We start from the raw sequence: 18,182 nt of genomic DNA, 5'->3' as shown, positions 1-18,182 counted from the left end.
GTTACAAGCTCTGTAAAAAAGTGCTCCTGTTAGCTGAATTGACCGGAAACAATGCGGGATCACAAGAATGTGGATGCTTCATCTGTACTGCAAACACACACACAAATGGTGACTCATTTGAACTAATAAAAAAAGAAACTTTTTTGACAACTTATAACTTGGCCTTGACATTGATTGTTGCGAATTCTGTAGCAACAATGGCTTTAAAGTAATTCCACCTATGGTTCTACTCTGAAGCAGAGGAGGACAGGTGCTCTTCTGCATATCTGTAGAGTGCAAAATTATTCGTACAACACTAAACCACAGGTGTAACTCGGGGAATTTGTCATAGGCAGACACAAAATATTGCAATATTGTTAAGTAGAAGTAAATTTATGAAGATTTTTCAGATATTTTCCCAAAGAAAAATCTGAAAAGTGTGTCGTGCACATGTATTCAGCCTCCTGAAGTCAAAGATTTATAGAACAATCCTTCAGTGTAATGACAGCTCCAGGTCTTTTGGGGTATGTCTCTACCAGCTTTGCACATGTAGAGAGCATGACTAATAACTGTTCAGTCAATAGATTCTACTACCTTAGCCGTTGGTCTCTGGAACTTGTCCAGAGTTTCCATGGGCCTCTTGGCTGCTTCAACGATAAATGCTCTCCTTGCCAAGCCTGTTAGTTTAGATTGACAGCCATCACTTGATGGGTCTGCAAACGTGCTATACACATCATTTTGAGTTGATCGGTTAAACAGAGCTCTGTGAGATGTTTGAACCTCGGGGCTTTGTTTTATAACCTAAACCCACTTTAAGTTTCTCCAAAACGTTCCCCTGACATGTCTGCGGTGTCCTTTGGTCTTCATGATGCCGTTTGTTCACAGATTTACAACTGGATTTGTACAGAGATTAAATCACAAAGTTGGCACTACTTTTTGTTAGTTAGATTTTCTTATTTTAACATGACAAATTGAGAAAAATTTCAGGGATATGAACATGTTTGCAGGGCACTGTACGTACCAAATAAAAAATGTTCCCACTGGACACTATAAAGCCAAATAAAACACCAGCCGTCCTTGAGGAGGTGTCATGTGAAGGAATGATAGCTAGAAAGGGCCCGGTGAGTCCAAGAACACCCTGCAGGCGGAGCTCAGCAGGATCTAATTGCATCTTACTTCCTGATAGCGTACAGAGCAGCGAAGTGCAACACAAAGCAGAGCTACAATACCTTTGCAAATTTAGATATGTATAACACCCCCCCCCATGGCTGTCTCCCCCAGCGGCGGACTTTATAAGCGCTTCGTCTGGAGTGGAAGCAGCGGGCTGACAAATTTACTCAGCTGGCAGGCGCCCAGTCACCTTGGCTAGTCAAGAAGAACACAGTTACCTTTCTCAAAGCATCCTGATCTGTGTGAGCAGAAGAAAGGAGAGAGCAGGTAGCAGTGAGAGAAACACTTTTAATGAGCCAACTCTCATTTTCCCTCTTAAGTAATGGGGCTGTCTCCTTTTTTCACAGCTGCCTCATTGAGACTATCACCAAGGTGAGCTCATCTCCTCTTTACTCGCTCTCTGCCTCGCCGTGCAGACTACATTATGCACTGAGTGGAGCGCATTATTAATGCATGAGATGCAATGAGTTGAGTGGCCAGTGGGAAATAATGAGTGCAAGGTGACAGACTCGAACAGAATGAGCTGATGAGATCAGGAAAATCAACGTTCCATCAACAACTAGTGCAAAAGTTTGCCCTGAACATATTTAGCCACATGTTATAAGGGGAAAACTTGAAATGTTGCTTATAGGCATGAATGTGACCAACAGAGGGCAGCGGTGAAGCACAGAAATATTAATGCTATATTTTTGTAATCGAACAGAAGCCTTGTTTTGTTCTTAATTTCTACATACTGGTGTCCATCAATCCTGTAGTCAAGTTTAAGCAAATTATGTCAATTTATTCTGAAACATAATTTAACTCAGTTACATGACAGTAGAGAGGTCGCTTTAAGGCTACCTTGATGGTGTGTAAACTAATTAGAAGGCATGTCAGAAAAAGATCACTGTCACTGGATTCATGTCAGCCTATAGTCAGAACATAACGCCGTATAATTGAAGTTTAAACAACTACAGTAATGTTTTCCCAAATGTAAGACAGGGAGTAAAAATACATAACTGTGCTGTGGAAAAGTATTTACCCCCTTATAGATTTCTTTTGTTACTTTTTTTGTCATACTAAAATATTTCAGATCATCAAAAATAGTCTGAGTGAACACAAAAAGCTGTTTTTAAATTATGATTTGCAAAGTCAGATTTTAGTTAAAATGTCCTGGTGTTTCCGAGAGTTCATGACGCCAAGCAGCCTTACAAGGTTCCCAGGGGCTTCGAAAGAGAAACAGACAACATTGACGTGCTAAGAAACCAGCTTTATTGACGAAGTTGGTTTTTCAAGATAGGCCCACAGCATCACAGATTCACCACCATACTTTACAGTGGGCATGAGAGATTTTTCCGATTATTCATCTGCTGTTTCCAAATCAGTCTCATCTGACCAAAGCATATGGTTCCAATGAGTTTGAGTTTACCAAACACTCCATGATAGGAAAGAAACTGCTTTCTCCTGGCAAGCTTGCGTCTCAAACAACCAGTTGGTATGTATATAACATCTAATGGTTGTTATGGCGACCGACCTGATAACCCCAAGCGGTTACTCTTTTCTGCAGTTCTCCAACAGCAGGCCCTGCAGATTGTCCATTTTTAATGACTGCTCTGCAGATATGGACAAGTTTTGGTATTTTCATGGAGCCATTTTCTGCCTTACAAGTGCATTACGTGGACAGAATGTTTTCTTGTCTTTCCTATTTTAAAGAGTGGCTAAGAAGAATAGGCCTGTGTGTCACGTCATATTACACCACATTTATACCCCGGGGAAACAGGAAATCATGGTTTAAAGTACAGAAATTCTTCAGTTTTCTTTATTTGATAAATAAATCCAAAAGGTTTGGCTGGGGTGCCAATAACCAATCAATCGATCGATCAATCAATCAGCAGTGTTTCTCTCCAGTAAATAAATGTACTTTTTGATTATTCAAAAATTATATGCTACTACAAAATGTATGTATGTTTCAAGGTTTTTTTTTAAACATCTTTACCAGTTGTGCCATTAACTGTGCATGACTGTACAATGCAGATGATTGATGACAGTAAGAACGATCAATACATTTTTGTCATACTAGTAACATCAGTAGCGTTTCATGCATCCCTTAAGCTTCTTGAACACTAATTACCAACATTTACACATCAAAACATTTCATATTTTGCCCAAAACTAAAATCTATCCACCTTCTTTCCTTTGATAATTAAAAAACAAACTGGCTCCTATCCACTGAAAAAGAAAAAAACAAAAATCCATGTTTTCATTCCCTTTTGTTAATCTTTCCCTCCTTCGTAAACAAGTGTTGATTATGCAGTTACTTCATGCCCTGCAGGCTCCGACACAAACAGAGCGATAAACAGCCCAGAGAACGAGCCTCGCGACGCAAACAGCCATCTAGCCAAACATCTATGTGGCAAGAAAGAGCCGAATCAAAGCACGAGTGGGTTTTTATCTCAGAACGACAGAGCCCAATAAACAGCTGTTTCCTGTGGCCGCATCTCACTGCAGGATGTGTCAGGATGACTGCCGCCTCAGTAATCAGACAGCCGACAGATGACAGGACACCTGAGGTGTGTTGGACTGTAACACACAGATGCTACCTCTCCTCAATGTGTCCTCACTCCTTTTAATTTTCCTGCATTATTTCCCTACACACTTCAAACACACGAACACACATTCACGGATTAAAACCACACTGCAAACCAAGAGGATATCCGAGCCCAGGAAATTATTTGGCAGTCTTTCGACCCTCTGCACCCAATCTGCCACAGAGCGACATGCAGAGCTTAAAGTCCTCATTCCAACAGGGCGGCAGACCGAGCCTCAGCTTGACCTTGGCCAGAGGAGAGCCTGAGTCATTACCATGGAAAATGTTGTACCTTGCAGTCTCACTGGTCATTGTAAACATCACAGAAACTGGCACAGTTAATATGCTTCCCCCTGCAGACACTTGTATCACTGCTGGGCAGAAGCCAAATCTTTTTACAGGCTTACAGATATAGTTTTTGAAAAGGTATTTTCTCAAACAGATGTGAAAAAGGGGCTTTCACTTGATTTATAAAGATAAAAAAATAAACCCAATTATCAGCATCAGCCTCTGGTGAGGAACTTTTGGCTTTTAGACATGTAAGGTTCCTCCATAAGTGTTGATGAGACATACAAGTACTGCTCATTTCAGAAAGTGAAACTCATTATATAGATTTATTTCAGAGAGTGAATTATTTAAAGCCTTCATTTCTTGTTCATTTGATGATTATGGCTTATAGATCCAAATCCAAATGTCAGTGCCTCAAAAAATTGCAATATTGTGAAAAAGTTATAGCACACTCACAGAAAGTTGAGTGGATGAAAAAAGTGTGGTAGGAAAAGGTGTACCAGCAACAGAGATAAACGCAGCCTTGAGAGGATTTTAAAGCAAAAACCATTCAAGAAGGCTGCACGGTGGCGTAGTTGGTAGCACTGTTGCCTTGCAGCAAGAAGGTCCTGGGTTCAATTCCCAGCCTGGGGTCTTTCTGCATGGAGTTTGCATGTTCTCCCCGTGCATGCGTGGGTTCTCACCGGGTACTCCGGCTTCCTCCCACAGTCCAAAGATGGACTGGCGACCTGTCCAGGGTGTACCCTGCCTCTCGCCCATAGACTGCTGGAGATAGGCACCAGCTCCCCCGCGACCCACTATGGAATAAGCGGTAGAAAATGACTGACTGACCATTCAAGAATTAGGGAGAGCTTCAGAAGGAGTGGACTGATGCTGGAGTCAGCGCATCAAGATCAGCCACGCACTGATGAATCCTTCACATGAGCTACAAGTGTCTTACCTGGGCTAACAAGAAAAGAACTGGACTGTTGCTCAGTGGTCCAAAGCCTTCTTTTTGGATGAAAGTAAAGTTTGGATATCATCTGGAAATCCAGGTCCCAGAGTCTGGAGGAAGAGTGGAGAGATACAGAATCCATGTTGAGGTTTCAACAGTTATGTCATCTGCTGAGGTTGGTCCACTGGGTTTTCTGAGGTCCACAGTTAATGCAGCCACCTTCCAGGAAATTTTAGAGCACATCATGCTTCCTTCTGCTGACAAACGTTACAGAAATGCTGATTTCATTTTCTGGCAGGACTTGGCACCGGCCCGCACTGCCAAAGGTACCAAAAGCAGGTTCAATGATCATAGTGTTACTGTGCTTGACCAGCCTGACCAGAACCCAATACAGAATCTATGTAGTATTGTCAAGAGGAAGACGAGAGACACTCGACTTAACAATGCAGATTACCTGAAGGCCACTGTCAGAGCAACCTTGGCTTCCATTACATCTAAGCAGAACCACCGGCTGATTGTCTCCATGCCACGCTGCATAGATGCAGTAGTTCATGCAAAAGGAGCCCCAACCAAGCAGTGACTGCATGGAAATGAACATACTTTCCAGAAGCCTGACATTACTGTTTTAAATATCTTTTTATTATTGATCTTATGTGATATTCTAATTTTCTGAGACAATAAATCTTGGGTTTTCATGATCTGTAAACCTTAATTATCAAAATTACAAGAAATAAAGGCTTGAAATATTTCACTCTATGTGTAGTAACTATATATGATTTTCACTGCATATCGCTGACGGCAGCCTCATTGACAGTAAATTACTCATCTAGATCATTTGACCAATTTGCATATGATTTTATCAGCAAAAGTCCAAAACTGAGCTTCGCATTAGACAGTTACCAGTGTCAAGGCACCTTATGTGCGGAGGCTGCTAGTACTGGGCGCAGCCGTTTGGAGGTCGATAAGATACAAAAAAATGATCCAGACTCTGGGATCTTTGCCGTCTTCCTCTCTCTGCCCATTTCCTGTCTAACTACTTTGAATCCGGACCACACTTTCACAGACACACACACAGATTTCATGTCATAAAACATTTTCTTAGTGGAATTATGGTTCCAATCCTTTAAGCAAACTCTTATTTAATAGATGAAGAATCCCACTTCCATTGCAATGCTTAAATTCAGATTAATTATTCAGTAATAGGTTTCCCAGTTCACAATAATTTTCATGACACTTTCTCAACATAACAGATCGGAAGAAAGATTCCTCAAACCTAATGAAGATCATTTTTAAATTTGAGCTAGAGGTATCATCCAATTTTAGTTTAAAACCATAAATGCCTCTCATTTAAACCTAAAAATTTAATATTTAACTTGTGATTAACAATTAGCTATACATTATTTTATAGACTATGCTAAGACATTAACATTTAACAGACTGTATTAAAGTGGAAGATGTGTTTTATCTCAGAGTCAAAGATATAATCATTAATACATAATGAGTGTAAATAGCTGGGCTTTTAGGAGTCCATACATAGGAATCACAAGGTTAAATGTTTTTGTACGGCTCTTATTAATGTTTAAATGTCAGGAAAGGAAGAAAAATAACATCAAGGATGGATAAGGATTCCAATACTGATTAATGTTGCAGGTGGACAGCATCATATATAAACAGAAAGCTTTACAGGCCTTATCCTGATGCTCAGGTGGTTTTACAATTTTTCTGAATCCTCAGAGGTCCCCCTGAAGTGCCTCTATATACATTACGAAGCAGCAGCTATTTGAATTACTCAGTGTTTCTGCAGCATTGAAAACTTGGCTTCCTGTCGCATCACGTATTTCTATCACAACATCTATTTGCTTGCTGGTCCCCATTTCTCATTCTCTGTATCTGCTGTGTGCTCTGAGCGTGGCAGAAAGAAATTCATTAGCTGAATGCTAACTCAGTCCCCCATTCCAGTTTATATGTTGAAGCAAGCAGGTGAGCTTGGATTGGTGGTGGTGACGCTTCAAGAACACTGTGACATCTGTACCACAATGAACTGGCACACACATCTACTAAATTACTGCAAACCCTGATGAGTTGAAAAGGAGACGACGTGGATGCAGAGCAGGAGCTAAGAGAAGAGAGAGAAGGAGGAAGTTCAAACTATCTCTTCCGTCGATTTTGATGGGCAATGTGAGATCGTTGGGAAACAAGTTGGATGAACTCCAAGCCCTACAAAGGACCCAGCCAGAGTACCGGGCATGCAGTATTATGTGTTTTACTGAGACATGGCTGCAGGATCATATCCCCGACTCCAGCGTCTCTCTGCTCTGCCGGGCTTTTTAACCATACGAGCAGACAGAGATTTAAAGAGGAGCGGCAAATGTAAAGGAGGTGGACTGGCAGTACTTGTGAACAACAGATGGTGTAATCCAGGACATGTTACTGTGAAGTGTCATCTCTGCAGTCCAGATATTGAACTGTTGGCAGTAAGTTTTCGTCCATATTATTTACCCAGAGAGTTCACCAGTGTTATTTTGGCAACAGTTTACGTTCCACCTTCCGCTGTTGCTGACACTGCATGTGATGCCATCAGCTCAGTTGTTGCTAAGCTACAGACACAAAACCCCAATGCTTTTGTGGCAATTTCTGGTGATTTTAACCATGCTTCACTCTCTGCTACACTTCCAACATTTCAACAGTTTGTCAGCTGCTCTACCAGAGAAAACAAAACATTGGATTTGTTTTATGCAAATGTCAAGGACTCATACATCTCTACAGCAAGACCTCCTCTAGGCAAATCAGATCACAATCTTGTTTTTCTCTGCTCAAAATATAAGCCCCTTGTTCAGAGGCAACCTGTAATAAAGAGGACTGTGAGAACATGGTCACATGAAGCTGAAGAAGCTCTGCAAGGTTGCTTTGATGGTACAGACTGGGACGCACTGTGCCAGCCACATGGAGAGGACATCAATGTCATGACTGAGTGTGTAACCGACTATATAAACTTCTGTGTGGATAACATCATCCCCACCAGAACTGTGAGATGCTTCCCCAATAACAAACCTTGGATCACCAGTGACCTGAAGGACCTGCTTAACAAGAAAAAAAGAGCCTTCAGAGAGGGAAACAGAGAATTAATGAGGATTATACAGAAGAAACTTAAAGTCAAGATAAGAGACAGCAAGGAGGTGTACAAGGAGAAGCTGGAGAGCAAGCTCCAGCAAAACAATATTAGAGATGTGTGGACAGGGATGAAGAAAATCACAGGCTTCAAGCAGAAGGATGATCAGACCGATGGAGGTCTGGACAGAGCCAATGAACTGAACACATTCTTCAACAGGTTAAGTTCAGAAACAAGTTTCGGATCCTCCTCTCCTGCTCACAGCCAAACAGACATTCCATCTTCCTTTGACCTACAGGACCCACAGCTGTCCAGTAACACCTCACATTTTTTATCTTCCACCTCAGCCCTAGACCCTTCTGCTTCTACATGTTTGCCTTCAACCATATCAGAAGATGCTGATACTTCCTTTGCTTTCCCCTTCCACCTGTGTGTCTCAAGAAGTCAGGTGAAGAGACAACTGGAGAGACTGAATAGGAATAAGGCAGCAGGTCCAGATCATGTCAGCCCTAGAGTCCTGAAGGCCTGTGCAGAGCAGCTCTGTGGGATTCTGCAGCACCTCTTCAACCTTAGCCTGGCCCAGAAGAAGGTTCCGGTGTTGTGGAAGACCTCCTGTCTTGTTCCAGTACCAAAGAAAACTCACCCATCAGTCCTCAATGACTATAGACCTATTGCCCTGACATCCCACATCATGAAGGTCCTAGAGAGACTCCTGTTGGCCCACCTGAGTAAGCAAACAGTAAACCATCAGGACCCCCTTCAGTTTGCTTATCGCTGTGGAGTTGGAGTTGAAGATGCCATCATACACCTGCTTCAACAAACCCACTGTCATCTGGACAAAGCCAGTAGCACTGTGAGGATCATGTTCTTTGATTTCTCCAGTGCATTTAATACAATCCAACCTGATTTGCTTTGTCGGAAACTCCAGAAGACTCAGGTGGAGGCCTCAACAATCTCCTGGATCAAAGACTACCTGACAAACAGACCACAGTTTGTGAGACTGAAGGGTTGTGAGTCTAACCAGGTAGTCAGCAGTACACGAGCACCACAGGGGACTGTACTGTCACCATTCCTTTTCACTCTGTACACCTCAGACTTCCAGTACAAGACAGACTCCTGTCATCTGCACAAATACTCGGATGATTCTGCAGTCGTGGGGTGGATCAGAGATGAACAAGAAGCTGAGTACAGGAAGGTGGTGGACCGCTTTGTGGCATGGTGTGGAAACAATCATCTCATTTTGAACGTGACTAAAACAAAGGAGATGATTGTAGATTTTAAGAGAAACAGGAATAAGTCAAAAACTATTTCTATCATGGGAGAAGAAGTGGAGGTGGTGGAGGAGTATAAATACCTCGGTGTTCACCTGGACAACAGACTAGAGTGGAGATGCAACTGTGAAGCCATCTACAAGAAGGGACAGAGCAGACTGTACTTCTTGAGGAAGCTTAGGTCTTTTGGTGTTTGCAGCAACATGCTGCATATCTTCTATAAGTCTGTTGTGGAAAGTGTGATCTCTTCTGCCATCATCTGCTGGGGAAGCAGCATCAGAGCCAGGGACTTAAAAAAGCTCAACAAGCTGATAAAGAAGGATGGCTCTGTTCTGAGGACGCCTCTGGAACCTCTGGAGATCATTGTGGAAAGACGGATTCTTCATAAAATGAAGAACATTATGGAGAACACGGAGCATTCTCTTCATGAGACTGTCCTACAACAACAGAGTGTCTTCAGTCAGAGGCTTGTTCAGATCTGCTGTAAGACAGAGCGCTACAGGAGATCCTTCCTGCCCACAGCCATCAGCATCTACAACGGCTCTTTGAGGAGACCTTCATAATATGAGCTATAACAACATTTAATTTCCCTTTGGGATTAATAAAGTATTTTTGAATTGAATTGAATTGAAATAGCTGACGTACAACATTCATTCATTTCCCAGGCTGTGTAAACCAGAGAAAAATTAAATTTTTTATTTTGTTTTGCTTACAGGAAATTAAGAGCTAAATGTCAGAAATATTAGTGCGGCTACAGACACTTTATACTCATTTTGTTGCTTATTGCTAATAAAACATGTCAGGGCATAAGGAGAAGGGAGTATGAAAAGCCCTTTAGTGTACATGTTTAATTTTTCAAGGAGAATAACTCATTCTTTTTATAAGAAATAGATGCAAATGTCAGTTTGTTATAAAACAGAGCTAGCCATATACATGGTCATTTTATAATTCTAAATTTCACCTTGGACAAGGGCAAAAGCACCTTTATTGTTAATATTCCATTTTTCCATGTTTCACTTTTAAGGGGTAGAAACAAAATGTCAGAACATATAAGCTTGTAGCTAATGGTGGATAACCAAGCTCGCTATGTAACTTTTTCTATGCAGAAAATGGGCTTAAATTAGGGAATAACTCATTTAGTGTTTGAATATTTCTACCTGCCTGCATATTATTTATTTATAAAAAGTCTTTTTTTGCAATTTTACAAGAATATTTACAAACGTTTTCCAGCAGTATATAAAAACGGTCAATCATGGCTAGCATGGCTAAGGTGGATAGCTTGTATTAAACATGGAGGTAGCCCCATATGACTATTTTCATCTCTGCATTGCAGTAAGGCAGAAGGAAAAAGTACAGAAAGCAGTTTACGTTTATTGTAATTTCTACATGTTTATGTAACACTTGTGTTTTAAAGAGTTGATGACAAATGTCAACCATTAGAGTAGAAATAAGGTCACAGCTAGCATTGTTAGCTTAGCTTGATATAAATCAAAGTTAACCTCATTGGGCTACTTTGACCTATAAGAGTTCCCAGGACATGAGGAAAAATCAAACAGGTTTTTAAAAAATATATTTTTACAAGGAAATACACAGATATACAGATGATATACAGACCTGGCTAACGGTGGTTAGCTTAGCTTGATACAAAACATGAAGTTGACCCAATATGGCCATTTCCCATCTCTAAATATTACTACTCAGAAGATACGCAAAAAGGGCGTTTAACTTAGTTTTACAAGGAATTTTATTACTTCACTTTTGAGAAGTAGATGAATACTGTCAATCTATACATTAAATACAAAACCACTGCTAACATCTGTTAGCCTAACTTGGTATAAACCAGTTAACCCCAGATAGATTTTTTCAGATTTAAATATCACTATATTCATTTTGTTTTTCCAATAACATAAAAAGATTGACATTAAAATAGTCCAAGAAATACATAATCCACAGAACGGATCTAGTGAAGTAATTACCTAAATGTGCATTTTGGACTTTTTCTCCCTGTGAAGAGAGTGCAATACAATAACATAAGATTTATTTTTAACAAATAAATGAAGACATAGCGTCTCTCATGTTCAAGCTTCCAAAACATTTTTTTAACCAAAGAAATAAAATTAATCTTTTACAAAACATCGAACTTAATGTCAAAATATTTTATAGCACACCTTCATACAGCCAATCACTGAGTCCATTGAAGATGACGCCTTCCTTGCCAGTTGACACCAGACGAATAGAACGGCTCTCCACCTTAGACCGATAGTAGATGTTGTTCTCAAAAATAAATATCTTTATGGGATAAAAAGAAACATATGATCAAATTGATGTCAACCAACTAGTAAAAAGCATCCATCATCTTGAAGTGACAATGTGTGATTTGAACAATTCCTCCCTCTAATGTAAGGTTTTTTATAAAACTAAAAATTAGCCTACACTGAAGTCCAATTTGGACATAGCAACTGGAAACATACAAGGTCAGTATCACGACATTGTGACAATATAAAAATACATAGAAGGTGTTTTGATAAGAAAAGAACAGTACTTTTGATTAAATGTGAAGAAATTGCAAGTCTGCTAAAGCACAAATCCTGGGGAATGAAATTTTGACTTTGACTAACTTCTTACAATATGCGGGGCTTTCAAAATAACTGAAGGTCAATTCAGTCATTAAAGAGAATAATGGACCATCAGAACCTTACAGTAAACACAGTAAGGCAAGGCTGCTCTTCGGGCAATAATTTTAATATGTTGCTGCTGTAACATGCAGCTTGGAAGTCAATGCTGGGTTGTTACAGAAAATAACTAATTTAGTATGTTAGGCATTAAATATCTTGGCCTTGAGCAAGTAGGTTGGGATCAGTTTGAGAGAGATTCTCAAACAACTATTCAGTTTGTGCAGTCTGAATGATGAAGCTTTGCACAGCAGGAAATCCACTTCTGTTTCAGTCCTCTGTTGTCTCTTCTAATTTTGTTCCTTCTAAAGAATAAAAAAAAAAAAAAAAGGATTTCAGCAACTTATCCTCTCGCTACGCTGTGTCTGAGCAGTTTGACATTTAGTATGCATGGTGAAAAATTAGCCACTTAAATTTCTTCAGCAAATGCTGCATCTTTAAAAGGAAAAAAAAAATTCTGCCACAATTAGTTTCTCTTGAGGAGGCGCAAGCTGTGGGCCTCATGTGCTTTGGTGACACTCCAATGCACACCGAGTCTCTGTATGGAAGCCAATCTAGGCCACAACAAAGAGAGAAGACCTGGCCTTGTTCTCTGAGGGAAGGTGAAAATCTGCTCTGAGGATATCTGGAGCAAAAAACATTTTGAAGAAAGAGGAGAATTTGTTTGGATGATGGAAAATATCCCCTCTGCAACTGAAACTAAAACAGCTGTAACAGCATTACCTCGCTGTCTTCCATTACTATGCTTTATAGGTGTAAGCCTCCTGCGTACCTGGACAGTTTTATTTTTGTATACCTTTAGATGTGTTGTTGCAAATCGCCTACTGTTTGTTTAGCAAATATAATTTGGAGTCAGCTTTAATTTTCATGATTTTATTTTTATTAAAGTCTTTCCTGCACCTTTTGCCCATTTTTTAAACACGTTACTATTGCATGTTGATGGGTTAGAGTTTAGCAATCTGCATATAGGCCAAAAGGTTCAATTTAAGTCTCTGGTACGCTGTGTCCCGAAGATGGCTAGTGGCAGACTGCACAGGACTATTCTTTTGCCTTTGAGAAAGTATTCAGCAATCTATCTACTCATCCATGGATTCCAGATATGTGGAATGCACAACTAATACTTGTCCTGTCAACCGAAGATGTGGATCTCTGCAGTTCCCTCAGACTTACCACATGCTTCTTGGCTACTGGTTTTGATTAACGGGCTTTTTCTGGCCTCACCTGTCAGTGTAGGATGAAGGCCATGTCTTGGTAGGATTTACAGTTGTACCATAGTCTTTCCTTTTTCAGATGATGGTTTGAACAGTGCTCTGTGAGAAGTCAAAGCTCTTATTATAGTTTTACTAATTCTGCTCCACAACCTTGTCCCTTACTAAAAATAAATAATGCACGGGTCTTTATTTTTAATTGTGTAATTTATGAAGAAAATTGGTTGGCTGGATTTGATTAAAAGGTATGAGAGTAAACAGGCTGAAAACGGCAGCACAACATGCTTGTCTTAAATATAGATTTCTTTTGTAAAAACAGCTTAAATTCACTACTATTCATGATGTTTTGTTCAGTACAGTGTTCAAAACTTTTATACTATGATTAGATAATATTTCAACTTAAACAAAACATTTAAGTGCATAACAGACTCTACTTTTTTGCACACTAAAGTTGTTCCAAAGGTTGTAACATTTTTACCCCTAGTAGCACAGGTCCTACAGACTTCTGACTAATGATGGCATCTTCCATTTAGCAGAGCTGGCAATCAAAGCTAGTGATCAACAGCATAAGAAATGTGTTTTTGCATTTACACCAGACAGATTTACAGATACAAGGTGGTCAGTGGACAGAAATGACTTTAAAACAGCTTTAGGTACCCTGCACAAAGCCAGCTGGAGTGTATCCTCTGTGACGCACAGCAAGCCTTGTTTAACTGATATTTAAAAAGCGTGGCAGTAATATGATTTGATGATGTAAATCACAGTTATTTCTATTGTAATAAACAGAAACTGTGTGAGGAAAGTAATTTGGAAAAATGCCTGTGTTGCAGTTCCATGCCCTCTTGTTCATCTCTGAAATGCAATACAAGCATCAAGCCTCCTGAGGGCTCTGTAAGTATCCCTACTAGTGAAAGAAAATCAGCTCCATGTGGAAGATTAGCCACCTACAGAGAGCGAAAAGAAAGACATTTACAGGGGGATTTACGTTTCATGGTAAAAGAACTGTAAAAAAAATCTTTGAGCTAGGAATTTTCAGATTACATGATCGTTTTTAGCCTAACAAATAGCCTGATGTGAGGCTCTACAGCTGTGTTTATATGTAACAGCACTGTAACTAATCAAATAAAAGGAGGCTCAATCAAGTAGATGAGGGATTTGGGAACAGAATAACAGGTGGACTGATTTACAATAATTAGAGTCAACATTTGACCACAATTTGTTTTTGGCCCCATGTTCGTGTGGCATTGTTTAAGCTAAGGGACATCTCTCCCTGTAATTCCAGATCCTCCATGGAGGACTAGGGAACCTTCAGAGACTCTGGAGACTCTACTTCCTGCTAACACAACTCTGCTGCTAGAAGTGAGACCACAGAATGAACGATGAAGCTAAACTTGAGGCCACACCAATCTAGCTAGCAAGTTAATTAATCCTCCGATCAGATAACGGGTAATTAATTGCATTTCGCTTCAGGGTGTAATCACTTACATTCTGACTGCCCTGTAAACCAGAACGCTGAAGCTCATTAAGGCTCCGGCAGATCTGGTGGTGTGATGAGTGAGAACATTGACGATGACTCATCCTGGAAAAGTAGGAACTGGCCTACCTCTCTTATGTTTCTTGATTTTAATTTCAGTCAGTTTAAGTTCATTTGCTTAGATAATCCTGGACAATAAGTAATCAACTGTTGAAGTGTGTGTGCCCCCAGAGGGTTAGAAATGTGGTCACCAATCAATGATAAATCCATCATATGAACTGGAGCAATGTAAACCACTTGAGGACATAAATTATGTACGACAGTGATAAAACCTTGGTGTTTGTCCTTGAGCCAGTTGGAAGGCCTCATGTTTATTCTATAACTGGAGAACAACTTTGGGAAGGATGGGACTCAAACCTTTAACACTAAAATATTTCAAAACATACACGGTGCAGGATAATGCCGCCAAAGACCAAGACATTCTTGTAATCTTTTAACATAAAAAATTTGGAAAAACAATTAATGTACTCAAGTAACAGTAGCACAACTTCAATATATTTTTACTCAATTAGAAATAAAAATGACTCAAATAAGAGTCAAATAAGAGTCAAAGTATTTGGTAAACTTACTGTAAGTACTGAGGTCTTGTGTTGTACTTTTTAATCTGATTTAATTTATGAAAATGATGCAATCATACAAAGTAACATTGTTGTTTTGCAAATTTAGGCAAAAGAAACAAATCTGAGTTTACCACAACATAAAACTATTGAAACCAATACATACAGCAGGTAATGTTTGCATGTTAGAACAGCATAAAGTACTTCCAGTGACATTATCCACTGTTTACTGTATGTTCACTTGACCTCCAAATGGCTCAGCAGATAGAAAACAACATTCAAACAATGAAGCATGCAAAAACAAGACGTCTCACTTTAACACAACATAAAAGTGTGTCTGGAGCATTCTGGTTTTTAACAGGCTTGTTTGTCATTCAGTGAAGTACTTAGAGGTGAGAAAGTAGCAAGAAGAGTAGCGTTACTTCAAAACAATATTACTGAAATAAAAGTAAAAAGTATGGTGCAGTAAAACTACACCTAGAAGTAATTTGTTTTTCAGAATTATTCAAGAAAATAGAACTGAATAAATGGAACTAGTTATTACCCACCTCTGTTAAAGTGTAATTGAAATAAAAATGAAACATGAAAGCAACAAATACATAAAAAGTTGTAATTTATGTTTCGAGTTTCTTCAAGGTCTGATGGATTTTAATAGAGATAATGTTTGGCTATTACATATTGGCAAAGGAAAGACATTTTTAACTATGTAGTAAAGATTTTACCATCTTCTACTCTTTTTATGTCTTTGTAAATTGTCTTGTGGAAAACTCATTTAAAAAGCTGGTTTACTAAAAAATCATATTTTTATTGCACTGAGGTGCAAGAAAAAAATCAAAGCTCTCCTAGTACATTTCTTTAATTTCTACACTTTCACTAACACTGATTGGCCAACAGCAAATATTTGGACATTTTCACTGTCATAAAATATTTGCCATATTATCTGTTTTAAGAATAAGGCATCTGTTTTTTCTTTTATAGGCGAATACAACATGGTTGCTACTAAAAAAAGAAAAACTAAAGTCCCCATGGCACCCTGACCTCTAAAGTAAGATTCTGCTGTAATGTTTTATTACTTAACAACAATGCACCATTTAGTTTGTTCTGTTTAAGTCCCTGACGGTGTCCTTAAGGGAGGAGCAGCAGATGGCTCTCGGCTCTTTATAGGACACAGCCTTTATGAGTTTCAGTCTTTGCAGCTTGAAGACATCTGTACATGTATGAATGCATTCCAAGTCCCGGTGTTAGAATTAAGTGGAGAAAATTGCCCCATCTAAATGGCTGTTCCCTCACTGTCCTACAACTACATTTAAGAAGAGTTTATAGAAGATTTTAGAAATATAGAGGAATTAGAGTATTTGTTGAAGTGGTATCCTGATTGTCCATTGCTCTGTAGAGTTTCCAGTTATCCTCTTGATTCTTAGACGTTAGCATCATTAAACTATCCTTTAGACCATTCGATCAACCATACCAACTATACAGTTATATTTAGACCACTACGAGTGTGTTTATATGGATGTGTTTTCACATTTCAACCATGTTTTGATGCTGTTTAGACAGAAGCATTGACATCTTTTCTGTGTTTCTTGTGCTAATAGAGAGCTAAGAAGCTAATACCTAGTTTGTGGCCCAACCCCTAAAACACTGTAATTTTCAACCTAGTTCAGTTTGCAGACTTTATTTCGCAATATATCACCAAACTGACAGCTTTTAAAGAACTAGAAGAAATAATTGTGCCTCATTGAGCTGCGTTTCTTCTCCTGGTTTTACATTGAATGGCTAAGTCACCACTGTTTCTACACAACTTTGTTGTGCAAACTACATCTACAAATTCCATTCCTGTGTGATATAGGTACAGCTTTTAAACTAAATTCTATTACATAAAAAGGCAAAATGCTAAAAGATTTTAACTTAATATACAGCTTATCAGAAACATAAAAAGCTATTAAAATGTTACAGAAAAGATGACTGACTAAACATTTTGAACATGGTTTGAAGAATGAATGGTGACAAGTTGTCTAAATTAAAACATTTAGATAACGAAATGTGGTTGTAAAGTTTTTAGGGTTGGTTAACTGGGCTAATTAAACCTTAATTTCATTGTCTTTGTTGAGGATAAGATCACTTTCAACTGTGGGGTACTTGAAAGATACAAATATTACTTTTTTCTATTCTTATTCTGCGAAGTTAGTTTTATGCAGAGATGTTCACAATTCAATTTTTTCCAAGTCAAGTCATACGTCTTTTGTCCCAGGTCCAAGTTAGGTCTCTAGTCTTTTAGGGTCAAGTTCAAGTCACGTCTCTAATGAATGAAAGAAACATTTTCTCATCAAAACCACAACATCTAGGTCAACTATGGATTAGGAATCCAAACCTGAGCGGTTTGTCCTTAGGCCTAAATTGCCACATGAACATTTGATAATTATCTTTGAGTCTTATAATATTAATTAACAGTTATCTTTTACTCGACCGGAAAAGGGTGGCTTGTCCTCTTCAGGTTGGAGGGGAGTTCCTGCCTCAAGTGGAGAGGTTTAAGTATCTCGGGGTCTTGTTCACGAGTGGGGGAAAAATGGAGCGGGAGATCGACAGACGGATTGGTGCGGCTGCCGCAGTAATGGGGGCGCTGTGCCGGTCCGTTGTGGTGAAGAGAGAGCTGAGCCGAAAAGCAAAGCTCTCGATTTACCGGTCAGTCTACGTTCCTACCCTCACCTATGGCCATGAACTTTGGGTCATGACCGAAAGAACGAGATCCCGGATACAAGCGGCTGAAATGAGCTTCCTCCGTAGGGTGGCCGGGCACTCCCTTAGAGATAGGGTGAGGAGCTCGGCCATCCGGGAGGGGCTCGGAGTAGAGCCGCTGCTCTTCCACATCAAGAGGAGCTAGTTGAGGTGGCTCG

At 39.5% G+C, this 18,182-nt stretch overlaps 1 protein-coding gene across 5 annotated transcripts in view; it reads right to left on the bottom strand.

Annotated features, from left to right (window-relative positions):
* The window catches only part of dpp6a (dipeptidyl-peptidase 6a), a 383,254-nt gene that overhangs the window by 47,503 nt on the left and 317,569 nt on the right, over window positions 1-18,182 (bottom strand). For all 5 annotated transcript variants that reach the window (XM_047349742.1, XM_047349744.1, XM_047349746.1 and 2 more), the window contains one exon: window positions 11,486-11,606. In XM_047349742.1, the coding sequence (XP_047205698.1) occupies window positions 11,486-11,606 (121 nt within the window). The remainder of the gene's footprint in view (window positions 1-11,485; window positions 11,607-18,182) is intronic.

This window comes from Girardinichthys multiradiatus, chromosome 21 (assembly GCF_021462225.1).
Source record: "Girardinichthys multiradiatus isolate DD_20200921_A chromosome 21, DD_fGirMul_XY1, whole genome shotgun sequence".
Taxonomy (NCBI): domain Eukaryota; kingdom Metazoa; phylum Chordata; class Actinopteri; order Cyprinodontiformes; family Goodeidae; genus Girardinichthys; species Girardinichthys multiradiatus.
The sequence above is the reverse complement of the archived record's forward strand: the minus strand, read 5'-3'. Positions and strand labels throughout refer to the sequence as shown.